This window comes from Onychostoma macrolepis, chromosome 03 (assembly GCF_012432095.1).
Source record: "Onychostoma macrolepis isolate SWU-2019 chromosome 03, ASM1243209v1, whole genome shotgun sequence".
In the NCBI taxonomy this organism is placed as follows: Eukaryota; Metazoa; Chordata; class Actinopteri; order Cypriniformes; family Cyprinidae; genus Onychostoma; species Onychostoma macrolepis.
The window spans coordinates 41,855,351-41,879,856 of NC_081157.1; the positions used below are offsets into that span (position 1 = coordinate 41,855,351).

General features: G+C 35.7%; 1 protein-coding gene and 1 long non-coding RNA gene across 2 annotated transcripts in view; one reads left to right on the forward strand and one right to left on the reverse strand.

The window, feature by feature from the left end:
* Positions 1-23,241, reverse strand: itga2b (integrin, alpha 2b). Its single transcript, XM_058768534.1, has 30 exons — positions 22,963-23,241; positions 21,809-21,939; positions 21,602-21,699; positions 18,626-18,785; positions 18,479-18,528; positions 18,209-18,254; positions 17,873-17,995; positions 17,745-17,789; positions 17,572-17,615; positions 17,389-17,451; positions 14,182-14,234; positions 13,868-14,079; positions 11,594-11,779; positions 10,569-10,614; positions 9,046-9,153; positions 8,682-8,737; positions 6,624-6,775; positions 6,176-6,280; positions 6,023-6,090; positions 5,800-5,947; positions 5,219-5,311; positions 5,038-5,117; positions 4,777-4,857; positions 4,426-4,531; positions 4,184-4,336; positions 2,150-2,254; positions 1,370-1,486; positions 1,169-1,270; positions 967-1,089; positions 1-826 (listed from the first exon to the last, which is right to left on the reverse strand). Exons 1-30 carry the CDS (start codon positions 23,133-23,135, stop codon positions 737-739), a joined length of 3,117 nt encoding a protein of 1,038 aa, XP_058624517.1. The 5' UTR covers positions 23,136-23,241; the 3' UTR covers positions 1-736.
* LOC131535976 (uncharacterized) overlaps positions 11,606-24,506 on the forward strand; it is a 16,100-nt gene continuing 3,199 nt past the window's right edge. Inside the window, exon 1 of the long non-coding RNA XR_009269798.1 lies at positions 11,606-11,726. This is a non-coding gene — a long non-coding RNA (uncharacterized LOC131535976). The remainder of the gene's footprint in view (positions 11,727-24,506) is intronic.

Consider the following 24,506-nt stretch of genomic DNA (forward strand, 5'->3'; position numbering starts at 1 on the left):
AGCATTGTGATTACACACTTCAGTGCAGACAAGACATTTAATGAATGACAACAACAACAACAATGAAAAATTAAATGACTTACAATGAGAGAAACATCTGCATAATGAAGTTTGGTGCAAATTGTTCACAAGTTAGATTAAATGAATGTGACAGTTTAAATAACAATGGTTTATGAATAAGGTTCAGTATTCATAGTCTGTTCTACAGCTCAATGATCTAATTACGACTGATAATCAAAATGCATCATCTCCCATCTCAAATACTTCAAATGGTACTAATAAGGGCAGTGGGTTGAAGACAATGCTCATTTATCTACATTTCTTTAACATAAATTGAAATGCAAGCCATAAGTATCAGTGCACTTCTATTTCTGCCTGAATATAAAGTATATTAGGATGATTTCTGAAGGATCATGTGACACTGAAGACTGGAGTAATGATGCTGAAAATTCAGGTATAAATTTCATTTGAAAATATATTAAAATACAAAACAGTTATTTTTATAATTTTTTCACAATATTACCATTTTTACACTATTTTGTTCAAATAAATGTAGCATAAGAGGCTTAACTCAAAAAAATCCCAAAATGCTGGGCTGGTCAACTAATGTTTGCATTTCTGTAACCATAATACAAATTTAATGCAATTACAGAAAAATAGAATAAAATTAGCAAACAAACAAACAAACAAACAAACAAACAAACAAAAATAAAAAAACAAGATTTGTTATGTCTCATCAAGATGTCTTGTTAGGTTCCCCACTCAGTTGCTGCATGTCATCGGCATCATCGTCACATGGAGGACGGTTACGTTTGAAAAAACCCACCTTAAAACATACAGCGTTGTTTGTTAAAATGAATGCAGACTTATGTGGTAAGCTGTTTTACAATGATATGCTTTTTTTGTTGCTGGCCAGGAGCCCTGTATGGGACAAAGCACCCTCTGCTGTTCAACATATAGAAGTACCTTCCAGAAGATGGTGCTCAGTGCAGCCAGTAGAAGCAGTCCAGCGATGACTGACACTACTATCCACCACACAGGTACCTCCTCTTGTCCATCTGGGCGTCTCCATACTATATTTGTATGTGTCTAGATAGATTTAGAATTTAGAGCTTAGAGTTTTAATGAGGAGTTGCTTACATTTTATGATACAAACCAAAGAACTCACCTCTGCTTTTCCGCTGGGCAGCACATCTGGCTTGATTTTTGAGGGCACATCTGCCACCTCATAGTGAGCCGTGGAGTGAAGAACGAAATTTACATATGGTCTCTGGGCAGCAAACGGAGATAGAAACAGAGGGAGAAAGAGCTATGACTATCAGATGATTTGATCAAATGCCTAGTGTTTGATCTTTAAAGTTTTGCCCACCTTTAAGAAGGTTTGTACCCAAAGTCTGCTCATCACTCGCACTATGGCCCTCTCATCTCTCTGCAGTCCCGCAGCCTCACACTCAAACCGAAGACACTGCTCACCACTAGAGCAGTTCTGCACAGTGACAGATATAACAATATGTAACATGAAAGATGGAGGCATGTGTACAAGCTATGTGCTTAAACTGTAGAATTATCAACATTTCTATGAATAAACAGCTACTGGTAACAAGAGGGACCAATCTGTGATATCACCCTCTACTGGCAAAGAAGAACAGAACAGAAAAAAACAAAAAAAAACAAACACAAAAAAAAACATAAAATAAAATAAAAGACTTTTACATTTTACAAAATACTAAATATTTGTTTTATTGTTGCAAATAATTGCTATTCTTTTGAACTTTCTATTCATCAAAGTATTCTGAAAAAAAGACGATTAGAGTTTCTACAAAAATATTAAGCAGCACAACTGTTTTCAACATTGATAAAAATAAGACATGAGACATAATAAGTTACATGAGAACCAAATCATCATATTGGAATAATTTCTGAAGGATCATGTGAGACAGGAGACTGGAGTAATGATGCTTAAAATTCAGCTTTGCATCACAGGAATAAAATACATATATATATTTTAAAATATATCAAAATAGAGAACAGATGTTTTAAATTGCAATAATATTTCATACTGTTTTTACTCTGTTTTTGATAAAATAAATGGTGAGCATGAGAAACTTTCAACAACAATAAAAAAAATCTTAATTATTCCAAAGCGTACCACATGGACAGTATTTTGCCACTGCTGTTCATATTCTGCTTTCTGTGACAGGTCACGTTTGTTGAAATGATGAACATGGGTACCGGAGGGCTCCAACGTTACTAACTGTGGACCAAGATAAATAGGAAAGGTACCAGTTATTGCCATTGAATAAACTGTACAGGTGCATCTCAATAAAATAGAATGACGTGGAAAAGTTGTGAAACTCGTGTATTAAATAAATTCAATGCACACAGACTGAAGTAGTTTAAGTCTTTGGTTCTTTTAATTGTGATGATTTTGGCTCACATTTAACAAAAACCCACCAATTCACTATCTCAACAAATTAGAATATGGTGACATGCCAATCAGCTAATCAACTCAAAACACCTGCAAAGGTTTCTTAAGCCTTCAAAATGGTCTCTCAGTTTGGTTCACTAGGCTACACAATCATGGGGAAGACTGCTGATCTGACAGTTGTCCAGAAGACAATCATTGACACCCTTCACAAGGAGGGTAAGCCACAAACATTCATTGCCAAAGAAGCTGGCTGTTCACAGAGTGCTGTATCCAAGCATGTTAACAGAAAGTTGAGTGGAAGGAAAAAGTGTGGAAGAAAAAGATGCACAACCAACCGAGAGAACCACAGCCTTATGAGGATTGTCAAGCAAAATCGATTCAAGAATTTGGGTGAACTTCACAAGGAATGGACTGAGGCTGGGGTCAAGGCATCAAGAGCCACCACACACAGACGTGTCAAGGAATTTGGCTACAGTTGTCGTATTCCTCTTGTTAAGCCACTCCTGAACCACAGACAACGTCAGAGGCATCTTACCTGGGCTAAGGAGAAGAAGAACTGGACTGTTGCCCAGTGGTCCAAAGTCCTCTTTTCAGATGAGAGCAAGTTTTGCATTTCATTTGGAAACCAAGGTCCTAGAGTCTGGAGGAAGGGTGGAGAAGCTCATAGCCCAAGTTGCTTGAAGTCCAGTGTTAAGTTTCCACAGTCTGTGATGATTTGGGGTGCAATGTCATCTGCTGGTGTTGGTCCATTGTGTTTTTTGAAAACCAAAGTCACTGCACCCGTTTACCAAGAAATTTTGGAGCACTTCATGCTTCCTTCTGCTGACCAGCTTTTTAAAGATGCTGATTTCATTTTCCAGCAGGATTTGGCTCCTGCCCACACTGCCAAAAGCACCAAAAGTTGGTTAAATGACCGTGGTGTTGGTGTGCTTGACTGGGCAGGTTTGTACCCACAAATCTATGGGGTATTGTCAAGAGGAAAGTGAGAAACCAAAAAATGCAGATGAGCTGAAGGCCAATGTCAAAGAAACCTGGGCTTCCATACCACCTCAGCAGTGCCACAAACTGATCACCTCCATGCCATGCCGAATTGAGGCAGTAATTAAAGCAAAAGGAGCCCCTACCAAGTATTGAGTACATATACAGTAAATGAACATACTTTCCAGAAGGCCAACAATTCACTAAAAATGTTTTTTTATTATTGGTCTTATGAAGTATTCTAATTTGTTGAGATAGTGAATTGGTGGGTTTTTGTTAAATGTGAGCCAAAATCATCACAATTAAAAGAACCAAAGACTTAAACTACTTCAGTATGTGTGCATTGAATTTATTTAATACACGAGTTTCACAATTTGAGTTGAATTACTGAAATAAATGAACTTTTCCACGACATTCTAATTTATTGAGATGGACCTGTATTATACTTACAAAAATATATAATGATTTTTTGTACATGGTACCATAGTTATACCACAGTATCTTGGACTTGGAGTGATATGTAAATCCCTATAATTACGATTATGATTATAGTAATCATTCAGGATCATAATCAATATCAATATGGTATGTATTGAAATAAATAGTAACACTGTACTATGGTACCAACAGTTAAATGTTTTTAGGGTAAAATCCAGTGTTTACAGATATTGGTGTGTTTTTTTTTAATAGTATAAAGTGTGTTAAGATTATATTTGCTGACAAATGACTTGTTCAGAGTTTAATTTAAAAATGATGGTCAGTAGGGGGCACTCTCACCCCACGTGGGTCGATGTTGGAGTAGTCTGTCTGACAGGAGAAGAGCTCTTCAGAGGCATTAGCAAACACATACAGCAGATAGGACTCATTTTGTGAAACAGGAAACTCCAGTGTAAGCTTTACGTTGACTGGACTGGGGCCCATGTTCCTTAGCTGAGACAGGGGAATAAAAACTTGTGCATAAGTATCACGAAACTGCTTAAGTGAAGGTGTTGACTGTAATTCTAGACTGAGCATATTACCTCATACACATGCTCAACGAGTGGGCCTACTTCTTCCAAGTCTTCTGGGTAATCCTTCGGTTCCCATTTAGCAATAGGCAGGACACAGTCAACCGGAGAAGAGACTCTGTAACAGTGTTAATTTAGTGTCATCAATATACAGTTACAGATTTCGTTAATATTTTGCATTAGACTTTATTTTTATATGTTCTGTTTTGCAGTTATTGTGTGTAGGTTTTGTCATTTTTATTAGTTTCTTAAAATGTCTATACTTTTTAGCCAACAAATCAACATCTCCCTTCAATTTTAGTTTCAGTGCTTTTTTTGTAATGGGGAAACAAAATGATATGAGAAAATGGCAGCAGCACTGACCCACGCATCTCCAGGGAAGCTACAGCATTAACTTCAACCTGCAATTGGACCAGGTTACTGTCTGGGTTCTGGCTGTTCTTACTGAAAACAATAAGAGAGATCAATCAGAAGAAACAGAAGATAATGATTGTTATTATCATGCGCAAAATGTACAGAACAGTTTAGCGTTTATTATGGAGCAGACAAGCTAGCAAAACAGAGACATCACAGTGTTGTGTTTTATTAACAGCACAGATGGTTAGTGTATATGAATGTTCACACCTTCGTATTTGCATTTGGAACGTGATGTGGTTCTCCACCTGTTCCAGACCACCCATGCTGAAGTAAAGACCTGCTTTCAGCTGAATGAGAGAAAACAACCGAGAGCAAAATGTTCTATTTAACAGGCTGCACATGAATGGTCACCCAAGGTGGGATATTATGTTGATCATGTCACCCTGACCTGATGTCCAGCCTCCATGGGGTTTCCCAGATCACAAACCACAATGACTGAGCCGTTGTCCTTTTTCTGACCGCACACCAAGTGACTGAAGTCCTGCACAACACATTTTACACCTTAATGTGACTCAACCCAGCAATAATGCTACTATTCACATGAACATAAAAGAAGTGTGATGACAGAAAGGGGACAGTCAGATGTTATTTGTTAGGCTCGCTCTAGCTGTCATGTGAATTTTGCTTGAAAGCGAAATATTTCCTTGTGCAGATTTTGCGTTGGGTTCAAGTTTGTCATGCAGATTTGCCATGTTGACCAACATGGTTTAAAAGTGTTTTTTAACTGAGCTTGCTTCATGCATTGCTACACTTGACAATGGACATTTCTGCCCACAAAATTATGCCAAAATTTCTCTAATGTATGTGACAACAACTTAAGGCACACCACTAAACATTGTTGCTAGCAAACTGATACAAATTTCTCAGAGAACAACAGTAACTGTCTGTTCACATGACAACATGATTAGAACTGATGTTCTGTAACTTGTGATCTTGTCTGCAACAAACAGGAAGTGACTAAACCCTCACCTCCTGGTTGCTCACGACACCCTGATAATGCGTGTGTGCCGGCGGGCTGATATATAGCTCAGTCTCATATGCTCCCTCTCCTTGATTCTCAGCCTCGATAATCAGCAGTGCTGGATTCTCGTCTCCGATCAGGATTGGTTGTGTTGACCTGTTTTTGACAAATGTTTACTTGTCTGTAACTGGTTTATAACTATAACTGAAACAAGATAACGAAGGAACTTACGCTACTGCCTTCAACTTCAGGTCTGGTATACAGATGTTATCTGGACCACAGTTTAGTATTATCCGTGTCTAGATACAACAAAAGCTTTAAACAGGTTCATATAAATGTGTATGTGTCACTGTAATGACAAAAACAATATATTCCAGTCTTCACCTGTCCAACAGCGACACTTTGTCCATGCAGCACTGCATCTTGGGAGTCAGCCAAGCTGTAGTTCACTGAGATGAAGATTGGACTCAGTTTATCCTTAAACTCAGGCTAAAAAGTAATAGAATGAGATGAAAGATTACCCACTGAAAAAAACTGCACTGCAACAGCTTGCGTTTTAAATGACAAAAAAAGATAAGTGAGACAATTTGATTACAGCAAGAAAATCAAATGAATGACATGTTGTGCAGTTGGGAGTACACAAGCATTTCAATTTGTACTTAGCGCTAACTAAACCTAATTTATGAGTGTATATAGTCATTGTACTCTCAACAGCACTCAAAACATTCAATGTTCTGCAACGTGAAGGTCACAGGACTCGTGCTTCTCATCCACAGGTCTCAGTTCCTGCACATCAATATTTTGAAAAATAGCTGAAGAGGATGAAACACACCAGTAGGTAGGCCGTGAAGTTCCTGCAGACATCTACTGAGTTTCTCTCCACCGAGAGCTGGAAGTAAGTGTACGGCTGGTTGGAGTCCAGTAGGAGGGTTCGTCTGGCCATGCTCTGCTTCATCCTGTCCAGCTGAAGCTCTGTGTTTAGCACTAGAAGAAAATATGTTTCAAACAGCTAAAACCCCTGCAATCTTTGATAACACCTTTAATGCACCCAAATATTTCCTTTTAAGACCCTTTATATGTACAATAAGCTGAATTTAAACTCATATTCTTCAATTTCATTGCTTTAGCTTTAATTGCTGGTTTATTTAAATCTATCTATCTATCTATCTATCTATCTATCTATCTATCTATCTATCTATCTATCTATCTATCTATCTATCTATCTATCTATCTATCTGTCTGTCTGTCTATCTATCTATCTATCTATCTATCTATCTATCTATCTATCTATCTATCTATCATCTATCTATCTATCTATCTATCTATCATGACAACTCTTGGAAGATTTTAGCATGGTAATGGATATGACAATGCAGATCTATATAGGTGGAGCTGGGGAAGGTGCAGGGTTTCAGGAACTCTGAAAGCGCACTAACAAATGCTCTAGTAAATGCAGAAGTGTATGCTAACCAGCCATTAAAATACAAAACAGCAAGTGCTTTGGCTGCATGTGCAACATGAACCAATTTAGCTTGTGCCAAGGAGTTTAACACTGTAAATATCATCAGTTTGCGTTGAAGACCCATCAGCCAGCGCCATCTAGAGTTTCATGACAGAACTTGGCATATACTGTATATATATATATATATATATAAGATAGATAGATGTAGATATAGATATTTATTTACATGCATACCATACAGTTCAACTTTGACCATCAATAGCAGTTGAACTTGCTTCAGGATACTTGCATTATTAGGGATGCTTATACCACTATTAAAGTTTTTCTCAGTCGCTTTTGTGCATTTCTTGAATCAGAAATGAAATTCTCAGAACTACTTGTTCAACCTCCACATCATCTAGTCACTTGTGCACATAATAAAAGCAGTTTCTCATTCTTTTGAACAAGCTGCGATTGCTTTGGTACATTTATGCAATTGATTATGTACATTTGCCTGCGGTTTCCTACATTATCAGTTGCTATTGTCATGTTGCTCAAAATGTATTATACAGTTCTCTGTGCTATAGTCTTACCCCTCAAACCTCAAGTCATTAGTTCATCGTATAAGTCATTAAATGCAAAATGGTTGATCTAGTTGTCATACACTGTCAAGCATATGTTCTACACATTTCTATTAGGCTTTTTGTAAATTTGCCATGAATTGTGAAAGTGAATCTTGACTTTCACTAATGAAGAGAATGTAGATCAACCAATGACAAACCAGTTCTCTGAAATAGCTCAAAGATACATCTCATGAACCTTCAATTGGAAAGCATATATAGACAGAGGACAACACAAGAGTTACAAATTCTGACAATGGACTTTCAAAAAAAAAAAAAAAAAAATTCACCTTTGTGCCCATATTTCTTTTTCTTTTCTATATCACAATGATGTTGTAATGTTTTTTTTTTTTTGTCAGATCACTAGTAAACTGTATCCAATCCAGTCTTTCAATCAATATCCCACATACAGTAATTTGTATGTTTGGAATGGATATATGGCATACATGAAAAGTGCAGCATTCTGCATTTCAATACAGTAACTGTCATCCAAACTGTTGCAATAGTTTACATCAGAACATCCCTCCAGAGTGCACTGTTATATTGACAACATGACTAAGCAATTTGACTGTCTTGTCCGTACACAATGACACAAGGACTTGTCATTCTGATGGCACTGACATGTTCATTGACACAGATATTTATTTTTGAGAGATGAACTAAGTATTTTGAGCAAGAGACTGGCTTTTGCAGGTGATCCATGGTGTTTTGCTATTTGTACGAGTTGTTTTGAGAATTTCACTTACTGTTTTGCAAATAGTAAGGATGATTCGAGAAATGCACCAAAGCGACTGAGAAAAACTGTAATAATTTCATATAGATGACATACCAATCTCCTCAGGAATCCTGTGCCCAGAAACACTGATGCATGCCATAATTATAAAGCTATGGAAAAGAGAAAACAAGTGCTTATTATAAATATTCTATAGAAGTACTGCAATGTGGATTTGAATTCAAAGCATGCGGAAAATATGGATTACATCACTGATCAATGAAGGCCCTTGATGCATTGTGATTGTGCATTAGTCCTAAAAAAAGATGTGGGTGCAATCAATAGCTTACTGTACCATTGCTGAACCAAACTCTGCTAATCCTTGAGAAGCTTTTCATGGCTGACTAATCAAGCATGAATGCCAGCCACTTGAATCATGATGACATGAAGCTGTCTTTTGTACTAAGTTCAGATGCATTACCAAGTAATGAAGGTGCTGCTTTGGTGGAGTAGACAGAATTTGTCTTCAGGGTTCAAAAGATCAGGGAAGAATAAGACTCGAGCCTGTGTCCTCACTACAGCCTGTGCCCTGATAAAGTCAAACACATTATTGATCCAACATGCAGAATCACTTCAGTGGTTTTCAACTGGTGGGTCACGACCCACAGCAGGGAAAAATAGCAAAATTTTGCTGTTATTGTCAAAGGCTGTGTGTATCATCAAACTCTATATGGCATTTTTTTTACCAATGGAGTATTGTGGAATTTGGCATTATTATTATTATTTTTAAGAAGTGTATATAATATGTGACCCTGGACCACAAAACCAATCATAAGTCGCACGGGGATCTATTTTTCTTTTATGCCAAAAATCATTAGGATATTAAGTAAAGATCATGTTCCATGAAGATATTTTGTACATTTCCTACCGTAAATATATCAAAACTTAATTTTCGATTAGTAATATGCATTGCTAAGAACTTCATTTGGACAACTTTAAATGCGATTTTTTCAATATTTAGATTTTTTTTTTGCACCCTCAGATTCCAGATTTTCAGATAGTTGAATCTCGGCCAAATATTGTCCTATTCTAACAAAGCATGCATCAATGGAAGCTTAGCTCAGTTTCAAAAGCAAAAAATTAATAAAAATTAAAATTAGACCCTTATGAATGAATAATGAATGAAATTTTACAGTATAGTGTCCCTGTCACTATACTGGGGCGTTACACTGTAAAAAGTGAAAATTTACTTAAGTTAAAAAATTTTAGGAAACCCATTGCCTTAAAATGATTAAGTACATAATAATTTAAAAAAGAAAGTTAAGTGAACTTGACAATTCAATTAACTTATTTTTTAAATTATCATTTACTTAAAAATTTTAAGGAAACGGGTTTCCTCAATTTTTTTAAGTTAAGTCAACTTATCACTTTTTACAGTGTAGGACCCACACAGACTGCAGGGTGAGCACCCCCTGCTGGCCTCACTGACACCTCTTTCAACAGCAACCTAGTTTTCCCAGGTCCTTATGACTGGTTTTGTGGTCCAGGATCACATATATAGACTTTATACAAGTGTGCATATAATTTGATGGTACATTTGGTATGGTATATGGTATATATGGATATTTTCATGGTAATATTTATGAATGAATTAAACAATAAATATTATTATTAAATCAATAAATACATTATTAATTGTATTTTTATGAATATATTGATTATTGTTCTTGTTTTATTTATTTATTTTATTAATTAATTATTTTTATATTTCTTTATAAGAGATATTCACAGTTTGCCTTTCCCCTTCATATGATACAGTAATTTTGGTACTGTATTGGGTCACCACTTGATGTCCAATGCAAAATCCAGGTCCTGCATTAAAAACCAGTTGAGACCCTCCAGTTTAGACCAATATATTGAAAATGATGAAGTGTACATGACCATATGATTACAATAAAGATTTTAGTGTTTTTTGCAGTAATTTGGATTATTTTAAACTGGTACCTGTAGGTTGCCGCTTTGCTTACACCCCAAGCGCCAATAATGAGATCTAAAGAGGGAAAAACCAAAGCATATCATATGCCTTGAAATCCAGAATCACTCTATCAGCGAACACCACAAAGTGAGTAAAAGAGTGATTGAGGTACATGACAGTCATGTTAAACTGGAGGAAAGGAAGTGTGGGGACTACTTTGTCTGGCAGAAGTGACCTAAGAGATCAGCCACCACAGGCAGAGAGTGAGATAAAGAGCGCCAAGAGTCCCTCTCAAGAGCTTGAGGTACTGTGTGTCAAAAAGCATTGCCATGTCCACACTGGACCCCAGTGTCAGAGCCCGTTTCCATTTATATCTGTACTAAGAGGGCTGTGGCACTGACTAAAGCATTCCTGTCTCATGGTGACGCTCTCATGCCACCCAGACAGCCCTTCACTCCTCCCAAGGGATTGTGGGAAAGGGCTCTTAGTGGAGGTTATTCACAACAGGCATTCAAACTTTGAGGACAATCTTTGAAGCTTAGGTTGGCTCTACCATTCGGTTATTTGTGGGTTTTGTACTCTAAGCGTGACTCATACTGTAGGTGGCTTTACGGGGTTGTTGGGAAGGTTATGGTATTTTGATGTAGTGACCCAGGCGAGGTTTGCTGGTCAGATTTGAATGGAAGGTAATGGGAGGTGCACAGTGGTCCCAGGGTTCTGGTGAAAAGAGCTAGCATTTGCTGACACTGGTTGGAGGTCAAATTAAAAAATGTAACAAAATAAAAAACATGTGAGTTTTCAATTTAAAGGGATAGTTCACCCCTAAAATGAAATTTCTGTCATTTCACCCTCAAAATGTCCAAATCTGTAGTGCTTTCTGTCTTCCACTGAACACAAACGGAGACCCATATAATGAAAGTTTCACCATACTTTTATGATGGCTTCATGTATTTTATGTATCTCATTGTATTGTTAAAATGTTCCTCTTTTCTGTTCCATAGAAGAGATAAAGCATGACTGCTTTTCCAGTATTTTCAAGTAATAGATCACATACCTGGATATCCATTATCATCAATATCTGTCCCTCCTCTCATGCTGAAGCCAAACATCGGAGGATCTTTGAGGGTCTTAAACGGGCTCTCAATGACCTGAACATACTGGTTGGTCAAGCCATCACTCTGACCCAGGTAAATAAACACTTGACCCCCTTCACCAGAGCCAGGTGCCCCAACAGCCACATCTGAGGATAAAGGAATAAAAAATTAAGCTCTTATTTTTATTTTATATATATATATATATATATATATATATATATGACAGTAAACAATATAAATGACCTAATAATTAACAGTAAAAGTCGTTAATTATGAGGTTAATTAAATGGTGTTATTATACACTATTCAAACGTTTGATATTAGTATGAGTTTGTTTATTTATTTTTAAAAGAAATTACGGTAATACTTTTGTTCACCAAAATTGGTCAAAAGTGACAGTAAAGACAATTTAAAAAATAAATGTGATTATGTCTTTACAGTTTTATAATAATAATAAAAAACTCTTCTGAATCTCTTTTGAACTTTCTATTCATCAAAGTATCCTAAAAAAAAAGTATCACTATTTCTACAAAAATATTAGGCTGCATAACTGTTTTCAACATTGATAATAATAAGAAATGTTTCTTGAGCAGCAAATCAGCATATTAGAATACAGTGTTGGGGAAAGTTACTTTTAAAAGTAATGCATTACAATATTGCGTTACTCCCTAAAAAAGTAACTAATTAAGTTAGTTACTTTTTATGGAAAGTAATGCGTTACGTTACTTTTGCGTTACTTTTTAAATATGAGCAGGGCTTGATTGTTTGTTTTTAATATAAAAAGTTCTATTTATAGCAAATGTAAAAGCCCTTTCACACCAAAAAGTGTAATGAATAAACCTCAGGCTGAAGGAAAAGTAAATTAACATCTGTACAGTAGAACGCAGGAGAAGAAGGTTCAACACTCTTCAGCAATAAAAAAACAAAACAATGAAGCACAATTGTTAGTTTATCTGAAGTCATTTTTGCTTATTAGTATGGTTGAACTGGATCATCAAAGGTCAGCAGCAAAGAAATTGGTTAATAAAATGGGATTAGATACATTTGTGTTATTTAACATATTTAATTATTGCAGGTTTGCGTCATATTCTGAGTTTGCATTTCACTGTTTTAATTCATTTTGATGAATACTGAATCTGTTTTTTTTTTTTTTGCCAGTGAGATGAATTAATGCACATTCACATTTAGTCTAGAACTACAGTAACATCATGTTCACACTCTGTACTTCCGATTTCTCCCAATATGGGGACAGGAGACTTGTCAGTCAATAAATGGGAAAACAAAGTAACCGGCGTTACTTTTTTGAAATATTTTCATCTAAATTAAAAAAGTAATGCGCTACTTTACTAGTTACTTGAAAAAAGTAATCTGATTACGTAACTCACGTTACTTGTAATGAATTACCCCCAACACTGTTGGAATAATTTCTGAAGGCTCATGTGACACTGAAGACTGGAGTAATGATGCAGAAAATTCAGCTTTGCTTCACAGAAATAAATTACATTTTAAAATATATTCACACATAGAAAACAGTCACTTTAAAATGTAATAATACTTCACAATATTACTGTTTTTAATTTATATTTAATTGAGTAAATGCAGCATAAGAGCCTTGTTTTGTTCAAATATTTGAACAGTAAAGTAATTATTAGATTATATTTTGATAGTATCTAAAAACCTATGCTTAATTTTCCATCCCACGATATCTAAAACATTGTCATTATACTTTTATGATAACAAACATAATTTATTTATTCATTTTTTGTAGTTTAATCTCCTTTAAACCTTTAGAGAAGCACTAGAACTCAACATGAATCTGAATTATACTGTGACAGCCGAAGAACACCTCACCCATTTAGGTCAAATCACTTTCAGATGCTGCTTTCATAACTGAGAAAAATGAGACTGCTTGAGCTGCAGCTGTTATTAAGTGACAAGATTCATTTGCTTGTAACTAGAAAAAAAATTAAGATTCTGGTGCTGAATGTAATCTTGTATAACAGCAACCACAAGGCCTAATTTAAAAGACTTTACAACCTGTAAAGATCAATGCTTGGGCCTACTGCCTGATTTTTCTTCAGTTTTGTCTTGTGACTTCATTAAAAACATTTGGTTGTTCATTTTGTTCTTGTACTTATACACAGACGGGTTGTGCTCAGAATTATCTATAAAATATTAAACTGCATGTTATTTTCACTGCAAATCCTGCTCTGTAATGTCAGATTAGTCCTTACCATTAAAGCCATCATGGTCGATGTCTCCCAAAGGGGCTATAGCACTGCCAAAACGCCCATAGGCATGTATCCCTGTCAGGATTCGGTTGGGTCTGGAGGAGAAGGAGAAGCCCTTTCTTTGCAGGTAAACATAGACTTGTCCCACTTCTCGAAATTTCTGAGTGGATAACTGCTCCATAAAAAGAGGTGCTCCAATCAGAATGTCGTCACACCTGATGACCACAGAGGGGATATGATTCATCTCATAAAAAAACATTTGATCAATTCTTATGAACTACCAGAAAGAGAAACTGGTCTCTGCAGGAATGATTTACCCATCTCTGTTGATGTCTGTTACTGCCACAGAATGTCCAAAATAAGATGCTATCTACAGAAAAGCAGACAAAAAGTATCATTACTGCATTTAAAATAAATGTTTTGTAGACAGCATACACTACCATTCAAATAATTGGGATTTTTTTTCATGTTTCTCTTATGCTCACAAAGTCTGCAATTATTTGATCTGAAATATGCTAAAACAGTGATATTATGAAAAAAGTATTACTATTTAAAATAACTGTTTTCTATTACAATACATTTTACAAATGTAATCTATTACAAATGTAATTTATTTCTGTGATGCAAAGCTGAATTTTCAGCAGTCATTAATCCAGTCTTTAGTGTCACATGATCCTTCAAAAATCATCCTAATATGACGATTTGGTTCTCAAGAACATTTCTTATTATTATGAAACAGCTGGAAACTGTAGTACATATTTTATCTTTTTTTCAGATGATGAATAGAAAGTTCAAAAGAACATTTGTTTGAAATTTTTTAACAACTTTTGAACAATCTAATGTGTACTTGCTGAAGAAAATTAGACACACACACACACACACACACACACACACACACATACTGTATATATATATATATATATATATATATATATATATATATATATATATATACAGTATATATATACAGTCATGGCCAAAATTATTGGCACCCTTGGTAAATATGATCAAAGACGGCTGTGAAAATTAATCTGCATTGTTAATCCTTTTGATCTTATAATGGGCCATGTTTGGATCTTCCAACCGTACAATAATCCAAACACAAACCTCAAAAACAACACAAAAATGGGTCACTGAGCACAAAACCAAGCTTCTGCTGGCCATTCCAGTCCTCTGATCTGAACCCTGTAGAAAATGAGTGTTGAACTGAAGAGAAGAAGCACCAACATGGAGCTGGGAATCTAAAGGGTCCGGAGTGATTCTGGATGAAGGAATGGTCTCTGATCTCGAAATTTAGAGCTGTTAAACTGGCAAATGGAGGTTTCAAAAAGTATTGAATAAAAGGGTGCCGTTAATTGTGGCCAATGTGTATTAGAGGAAAACATTTATTTCATAATGACATTTTCCCCCATTTTAAATTCTGATTATCCAATGAAAGGTTAGATTTTTGTGATTTTTGAAAACAAAAGATCAAAAGGATTAACGATGCAGATTAATTTTCACAGCCTTCTTTGATCATATTTTTGGCCATGACCGTATATATATATATATATATATATATATGTATATATATATATATATATATATGTGTATATATATATATATATATATATATATATATATATATATATATATATATATATATATATATATATATATATATATATATATATATATATATATATATATATATATATATATGTATATATATATATATATATATATATATATATATATATATGTATATATATATATGTGTATATATATATATGTATACAGTGAGGAAAATAAGTATTTGAACACCCTGCTATTTTGCAAGTTCTCCCACTTAGAAATCATGGAGGGGTCTGAAATTGTCATCGTAGGTGCATGTCCACTGTGAGAGACATAATCTAAAAAAATTCCAGAAATCACAATGTATGATTTTTAACTATTTATTTGTATGATACAGCTGCAAATAAGTATTTGAACACCTGAGAAAATCAATGTTAATATTTGGTACAGTAGCCTTTGTTTGCAATTACAGAGGTCAAACGTTTCCTGTAGTTTTTCACCAGGTTTGCACACACTGCAGGAGGGATTTTGGCCCACTCCTCCACACAGATCTTCTCTAGATCAGTCAGGTTTCTGGCCTGTCGCTGAGAAACACGGAGTTTGAGCTCCCTCAAAGATTCTCTATTGGGTTTAGGTCTGGAGACTGGCTCTGCCACGCCAGAACCTTGATATGCTTCTTACAGAGCCACTCCTTGGTTATCCTGGCTGTGTGCTTGGTCATTGTCATGTTGGAAGACCCAGCCTCGACCCATCTTCAATGCTCTAACTGAGGGAAGGAGGTTGTTCCCCAAAATCTCACAATACATGGCCCCGGTCATCCTCTCCTTAATGCAGTGCAGTCGCCCTGTCCCATGTGCAGAAAAACACCCCAAAGCATGATGCTACCACCCCCATGCTTCACAGTAGGGATGGTGTTCTTGGGATGGTACTCATCATTCTTCTTCCTCCAAACACGTTTAGTGGAATTATGACCAAAAGTTCTATTTTGGTCTCATCTGACCACATGACTTTCTCCCATGACTCCTCTGGATCATCCAAATGGTCATTGGCAAACTTAAGTCGGGCCTGGACATGTGCTGGTTTAAGCAGGGGAACCTTCCGTGCCATGCATGATTTCAAACCATGACGTCTTCGTGTATTACCAACAGTAACCTTGGAAACGGTGGTCCCAGCTCTTTTCAGGTCATTGACCAGCTCCTCCCGTGTAGTTCTGGGCTGATTTCTCACCTTTCTTAGGATCATTGAGACCCCACGAGGTGAGATCTTGCATGGAGCCCCAGTCTGAGGGAGACTGACAGTCATGTTTAGCTTCTTCCATTTTCTAATGATTGCTCCAACAGTGGACCTTTTTTCTCCAAGCTGCTTGGCAATTTCCCCGTAGCCCTTTCCAGCCTTGTGGAGGTGTACAATTTTGTCTCTAGTGTCTTTGGACAGCTCTTTTGTCTTGGCCATGTTAGTAGTTGGATTCTTACTGATTGTATGGGGTGGACAGGTGTCTTTATGCAGCTAACGACCTCAAACAGGTGCATCTAATTTAGGATAATAAATGGAGTGGAGGTGGACATTTTAAAGGCAGACTAACAGGTCTTTGAGGGTCAGAATTCTAACTGATAGACAGGTGTTTAAATACTTATTTGCAGCTGTATCATACAAATAAATAGTTAAAAATCATACATTGTGATTTCTGGATTTTTTTTAGATTATGTCTCTCACAGTGGACATGCACCTACGATGACAATTTCAGACCCTCCATGATTTCTAAGTGGGAGAACTTGCAAAATAGCAGGGTGTTCAAATACTTATTTTCCTCACTGTATATGTGTATATATATATGTATATATGTGTATATATATATATAAATAATCACTGACCCCAAACTTTTAAACAGTACTTTAATAGCTTAACAATAATGGACTATTAAACAGAATTTTACTAGTTCATATCCTGTATTACAAATCAAATCAATTAACCTGGATGCCACTAATCGCCTTCATGATTTGCAGGGGCACAGTTGCTCCATTTATTATTTTAACCTAAAAACAAGCACAGTACAACAACAAATTACCCAGATTAACTCCATAATCAATTGTGTCACTGTACAAGAGGATAACTGAATTGCATAATCATCCATGTAACAATGTAAGAGTGCTTACAGAGCCTGCGGTGTGCAAATCGTTTGGGACACCAACAACATAATCTGCAATCATAGTCAAATAAAGGTGAGAAAACATTGCAGATAAGAGCTGCAGATGAAACTCATTTTGCATTTTTTAAATTGAATACGGAAAAATTAAGATTTTATAAGCTTGTTATTTATGGTTATCACCTGGGATGTTGTCTTTATTAAAATGCCCAGCAGCAACTGAGTATCCTATGATGCAGAACAACATTATTTTAAAATCTAAAAAAGAGCTTATTTTGTGATAGTTTCTAATGTCAGATGTCACATCTTACCCAGATACAGGTCGTAGTAGTCCCGTCTTTGTGGAGTTTTGGTCTCACCGTTCACTGAGTGCATGGGAGAGAATGCACTGCCACTGCTCATGATGTTAACAAGAGATGCAGTGATGATCTGACCTGAAGTAAAGAGAAAAGCTGCGTGACAGTGCCGCTGTAGTCACAGCACACTTCAAAAAAGTCATATAAACCAATGTCAGTTCACATAAAAAAACCCCAAAGAAACAGAAAACATCTTTTCAAATTTTTGAATCACAATAGTAAAAACAGACTTGCTCTAGAGGGAACATTCTTTGTAAGATTGCCTCCTCTACACACTGTAGCCTACTTTACCTTGAAAATAATAGCCTCCTGGTGCACCAAGTATCGCTCTGCCGTACTGTCACAACCAACATTTTTACATAAAGGAAAAAAAGAAAAAAAAAAAGATTTAACCATTTAATACATATTTATATGGTTTCTTATGTACTGCATATAATGTTATCGTATGGTAAGGAATTAATTAATTCAAGAGCTTTGACTTCATACAGGTGTATGAATATGCAAATACATTCAAATAGCTATTCAGATTACTCCACTGCCATTATAAGAGAAGCAAGGAACCTCTGTGATGTCTGTGGTAAATCCAGCCTCACAGTAACGCCTGTCAGGATCTGCACATAGGGATTTGGTCAAAACTGGTCAGAGTGCTTGAAACATTAGACATCGGTTATTGTATATTGTATTGTATTGGCAAATTAAGTATCTTACAGCCTCTGGTGTAAATCGACTCTACAAAAAGTTCCCTGCAGGGGGCGTAGTTTACAACCTCTCCTGTGTGCATGTCCAAAAGCTGGCAGTTCCCAACAGGTGTATTCATGGCTTCATCCTTTTCCATGAGCACGTTCCAGTGGAACATGGGAGCACAGGCCTGCCGAACATGAAATACATAATATATATATCAACCAGAGACATTTTATAAATTGAAAACTATTATTCTATATTGGAATTTCTAGAGGATTGAAAATGCTAATTCCCGGGATTTCTGAATTAGGTGACCGTCTTTCACAGTAAGTAACTAAGAAAGAACTGAACTTAAAACATTAAATTAACACATCTAGTTGGCAGGACAACACATCTAGTTGGTTAGGACAAATCTGAAATTTTTAAAAAAAAAAATCTGAATAAATAAATAAATAAATACATACATAAATAAATAAATATTATTGTATTTTATTTTAAATTTTATTTAATTATAAATAAATATAAGTATTTTTTTCCATTGTGTTTTAAACAACGTTTCTGTATCCACAGAAGTTAAATTACAAGTTAATCAAATCATGCCAATAAACAGATGCTTGTGAACGTTTGTAAATGTTTTGCGTGAGAACGTAAACAGAGAAACCATTTACAACTATTCATTGTGGGACAGTACGTCTACATTAAAAAGTACTTTAATAATTTGCATGTTTGGCTGAAGAAACAAAACAAACAAACAAACATATATTATAGTAAATATTATAGTGTTTTTGAACCATAGTAAAGTGTATTAGCCTATACTATATATATATGTATATATATATATATATATATATATATATATATATATATATATATTAGTGGTGGGCATAGATTAATTTTTTAATCTAGATTAATCTCACTGTAATCTTGGAATTAATCTAGATTAATCTAGATTAAAATGGCTCATTTGAATTCTGCCAAGTAGATAAGTAAACAACTAGCAGTCATCAAGAATTTAATATTGATAATAACATTGAAGACATTGTATGATTATTCCTTAAAGATAAGGTTTTAATAGTTTTAGTAGTAGTAGCCTATTACGTTCTGCCCAATGTCTTCAAGTGAAACCGAACTTTTATTTTGACGGGTTGCCGTGAGGATAGTTTTTCTCAAATGAAACGCTCGAATGCTCATGAAGTGACTCTCAGAGCAGTTCTGGAGATGTTGTTCATGTATTTATGTCCTCATTTAGTGAGACGACAGACGTTAATATTGCCGCAAGCGTCACGCGGTCTTCTGTAGGAGTAGTGAACAAACCCGTGCGTCTGCGCCATACATTCACACAGACACAGAAGTCATATTTAAATAGACGTTTTGTGGCTTAATATTTACAAATAGGAGTGGGAGTGTGCTCACTTTTGTGTGCGCCACGCTTGTTTGTGTGTGTGTGTGTGTGTGTGCGAACCGAGGCGGAACTCCGCTGTGCGCGCGATACAGAGAGCGCGACCATGTAACGAGACAGAAATGACTTGCCGATTTCCATTGGGAAGCTTCTTAAAATAAATTTTCCTGAAGCAAACCCGCGGCTTCATAGCTGCATCCATGTTAGCACGCATACACACAGGTTCAAGACTCGTTCTCGCCCCTACAGTGCAATTCGCTAGGTATACATCCGCTAAAATATCAAGGTGAAAGTCATCATAGCTTGCGTAGTATAGACCCAGCTCCCAACCCAACTTTGAGAATAGATTAACGGCGATATTTTTTTTATCGCCCGATAAGAGTCTCATGTTAACGCAGCACGTTAACGCCGATAACGGCCCACCACTAATATATATATATACAAATTTCGGTGTTGGAATTTGGTCCCATTCTTGTCTGATTTAGGTTCCCAGCTGCTGAAGAGTTTGTGGTTGTCTTTGACATATTTTTCGTTTAATGATGCACCAAATGTTCTCTATAGGTGAAAGATCTGGACTCTTCTACTACGAAGCCATGCTGTTGTAATAGCTTCAGTATGTGGCACGGCGGATTGTGTTTACCGACAGTGGTTTCTGGAAGTATTCCTGGGCCCATTTAGTAATGTCATTGACAGAATCATGCCGATGAGTGATGCAGTGTCATCTGAGGGCCCGAAGACCACGGGCATCCAAAAAAGGTCTTCGGCATTGTCCCTTACGCACAGAGATTTCTCCAGTTTCTCTGAATCGTTTGATGATGTTATGCACTGTAGATGATGAGATTTGCAAAGCCTTTGCAATTTGATGTTGAGGAACATTGTTTTTAAAGTATTCCACAATCTTTTTGGCGCACTCTTTCACAGATTCTGAGAGACTCTGCCTTTCTAAGACATCCCTTTTATAGCTAATCATGTTACAGACCTGATGTCAATTAACTTAATTTGTTGCTAGATGTTCTCCCAGCTGAATCTTTAAAAAATTTATTGCTTTTTCAGCCCTTTGTTGCCCCCGTGCCATCTTTTTTGAGACCTGTAGCAGGCATCAAATTTGAAATGAGCTCATTTAGTGGATAAAAGTGTAAAATTTCTCTGTTTAAACATTTGTTATGTTCTCTATGTTCTATTGTGAATAAAATATTGGCTCATCTGATTTGAAAGTCTTTTAGTTTTCATTTTATTCAAATTTAAAAAAGTCCCAACATTTCCGGAATTCGGGTTGTAACTATAGTGAACTGATAAACTGCAATAAATAATGTAGTAGGCTATACTTTAGTTTTTGCTACAGTAAACTGTAGTGTTTTGTAGTACAGTATACCTTATAGTTGTAGAAAACTAAGTACAGTATTAGGTAAAGTAATTTGTTTAAATTACCATAGTTGTTATATTACAACAGCAACTATAGAATTACCACAACAAATTAATTCAAGTACTTTACTATAGTATGGTTCAAAAACACTATATTATTTTCTATAAATTGCTATAGTATTTTTTAATGTGGGCTGTATTATCTCTTTTGTGAGGGCTGTTTGTGAACTGCAGTAACTCACCAAGATGTAGTTTTTGTAGGTTCGAACAGAAGCACCCAACCACTGGTTTGACTTGTGAGCCATTAGGAGCATTTTACCAAATGTGATGTTTTCATCACCTTTGAAACATGGGAAAAAGCTTGGTAGAAAGAATTTACCTTTATATGACCATTTTCTCTTTGATATATGCTTACTGCACGTTTATATAGGCCTCAGGATGCTACTCACCTTTTTGGTCAAAGTTTAAAGTTTGGCACGATTCTCCACTTGATGCCCAAGGACACATGAAGACAGAGCCACCACGAGAGACCCCAGGCTGTCTGGTGTTTGCTCTGGGTGCTCCAACCACCACACTTATACTGCATACAGTGTACATTTAAGGCTGGAGTCATAGCTGCTGAAAATTCAGCTTTGCCATCACAGGAATAAATTACATTTCAAAATAATTTAAAATAGAAAACAGTTATTTAAATTGAATAATATTAGGGTTTTACTGTATTTTTGATCTAATGATTGCAGCCTTGCTGAGCACGTGAAACTTCTTTTAAAAACATATAAAAATCTTACCACCCCCAAACCTTTGAATGGTACTGTATAATAGTTACATGAAGTTATTAATTAGTGTGTGCAAATGTAGCATCAGTACAATGTGTTTGGGTGAAGGTTTTTAACAGATTCTGAAGCAGTGAACCAGCTCCAGTGTAATGTACAGGTTAGAATTGTGTACTTTGGAGTGATAAAAGAATGCACATGAGTGATGCATGTTCATAATTTATACAGTATATTCACAAGCACACATGACAGTTAAAAAGTGTGGGTTATATAAGATTTTTTTTTTTTTTTTTTTTAATTACTTATACTTTTATTTAAGAAGGATTAATAAATTGATAAACATTGGCACAAGATTTGTTCCCCCCAATAAATGCTGTTATTTTAAGTTTCTACTCAAAAAAAAAAAAAAAAAAAAAAGCATAACTGTTTTCATTATAATAATAACAAATGTATCATGAGCACCAAATCCACCAAACCAGCATATTAGAATGATTTCTAAAGGATCTGAACAAATAATGAAATAATGGAGTAATGGCTGCAGAAAATTTTACAATTTGTAATAATGTCACAATATTACAGTTTTGATGTAAAAGATTTTTGATCTAATAAATGTAGCCTTGTTGAGCATGAGAGACTTCTTTTAAAAACATTTAAAACTCTTACGATCCCCAAACTTTTGAACGGTACTCTACAATAGTTGAATGAAGTTATAATTAGTGTGGGTAATTGTAGCATCAGTACAACATGTTTGGGTGACGGTTTTAATAGATTCTGTATAGCAGTCAACCGTCTAATGAATATGCAGAGCTGTGGACACCACCACCACTCACCTTTTGCTGCTTGACTGATAAAAGTCTACTGAGAAACCAAAGTAGCTGTCCTCAGGGCCAGAGAAGATCGTGTAGTTGTTCAGATCCAGGTTAAAGCCACTGATGTGATTTGAATAAATGAGTATGGACAAAAACATAATAAATAGCAGACTGACTTTTAGCCTCTGCTCCATTTTCTCTGAGACGCTTGTTATAGTTGCCCAAAGCCGTTCTGCACAATTCTCTCTGCCACTAGGAAGAATGTAAAGTTGTTCTGTTCCTTTGGGAGAGCTCTGTACCTTGTTATACTACTCTGTGGTTATTGAAGTTAACATGACACTTGTGGGTATGTTTTCGATGTGCTTCCTTCAGATAAAATGAGGTGCATGTCATGAGTTTCCTTGATGTTCGGTGAGCATTTTTTGCCATTTATTATTAAGAATTTGCTGGTTTAAAGAAACTTCAATTAATTTTGTAATTAGATTCCAGAATAGGAACACTCAACTATACCTTTAAATATATCCTCATCATAGTAGATAAACCAAAAATACTAATATTACTAATTTACCAGAAAAGTACTGAACAGCTGAAAATAAACAAAAAGGGAGGAACAGTTTAGCAGAGAAGTGACAGAAATGTGTAAGCAGATGCCACACTCAGGAAGTCTCCCCCTAAGAGATTATGCACTTCCAGCAAATATACTCATCTAAAAAAACGCAAAATCATTATTACGTTTTTCAGTTTCCCCTTTAGATTTGTTGCAGATTTGGGTCTGAGTGCACCCTGAAGCAATTAAGCTGCTCTTTAAGTATGGAAAATTGACCTGCTGTTCAAAATGCCTTCCAATAAATGTATAAGTTTGTTTATCTGGCTCTGGTGAATGTCTTTCCTACTCTGTTTATTGCATCCTACCCCTCGGGGACATACAGATATAGTATGTTTGGGTATTTTGCAAATGTAACTTTATTTGTGTGCTTTTTTCATGTCAAATGAGAAAAATCACTTTTTTTGTCAAGTGCCATTGTTCTTTTTTATTCACTGCAACAAACAAGACTAACAAACTACATTTGAAAAATAAAATATAATGTGTACCATATATGATTAGAGAGAGAGAGGAGAGAGAGAGAGAGAAATAATTAACATTAACCATCCATACTGTAGAGCTGCTGAATCGCACTTTGCAACATCCACACTATCGAACTGAATTGAATCAACCTTGAACTGACTCGAGTTGAATAACAGCTTTACTGCCTATTGTAGAACTACTGAACTGAACTCATTTCAAATTGATGAACTTCACACTGTTATTGATTCGAACTGAACCAACAATGAACTGACTTGAGCTATATAATCACACTATTGTTGTTTAGATCTGCTTTGTCACAATCTGTATTGCATATATCACTATAGAAATAAGGGCGACTTCACATGAAATGTCATTGATTTCAAAGGGGTGCATAAATATGCAATATGTATTCTCTCTCTTTTTTTTTTTAAAGTCATATGCATTTCTATTAAGTTGCAAAACCCAAGACAATCTGTTTACAATAAAATGATAGTGAATT

What these genes read in the sequence shown, in the direction of transcription:
- itga2b (XM_058768534.1), bottom strand. Translation starts at nt 23,135, where the DNA reads ATGGAGCAGAGGCTAAAAGTCAGTCTGCTATTTATTATGTTTTTGTCC. An exon ending in AGGAGGCTATTATTTTCAAG is followed by an intron (nt 17,996 to 18,208) that starts GTAAAGTAGGCT and finishes TCTTTACTTCAG; the next exon opens with GTCAGATCATCACTGCATCT. An exon ending in GGCAAAATACTGTCCATGTG is followed by an intron (nt 1,487 to 2,149) that starts GTACGCTTTGGA and finishes GTCACTGTGCAG; the next exon opens with AACTGCTCTAGTGGTGAGCA.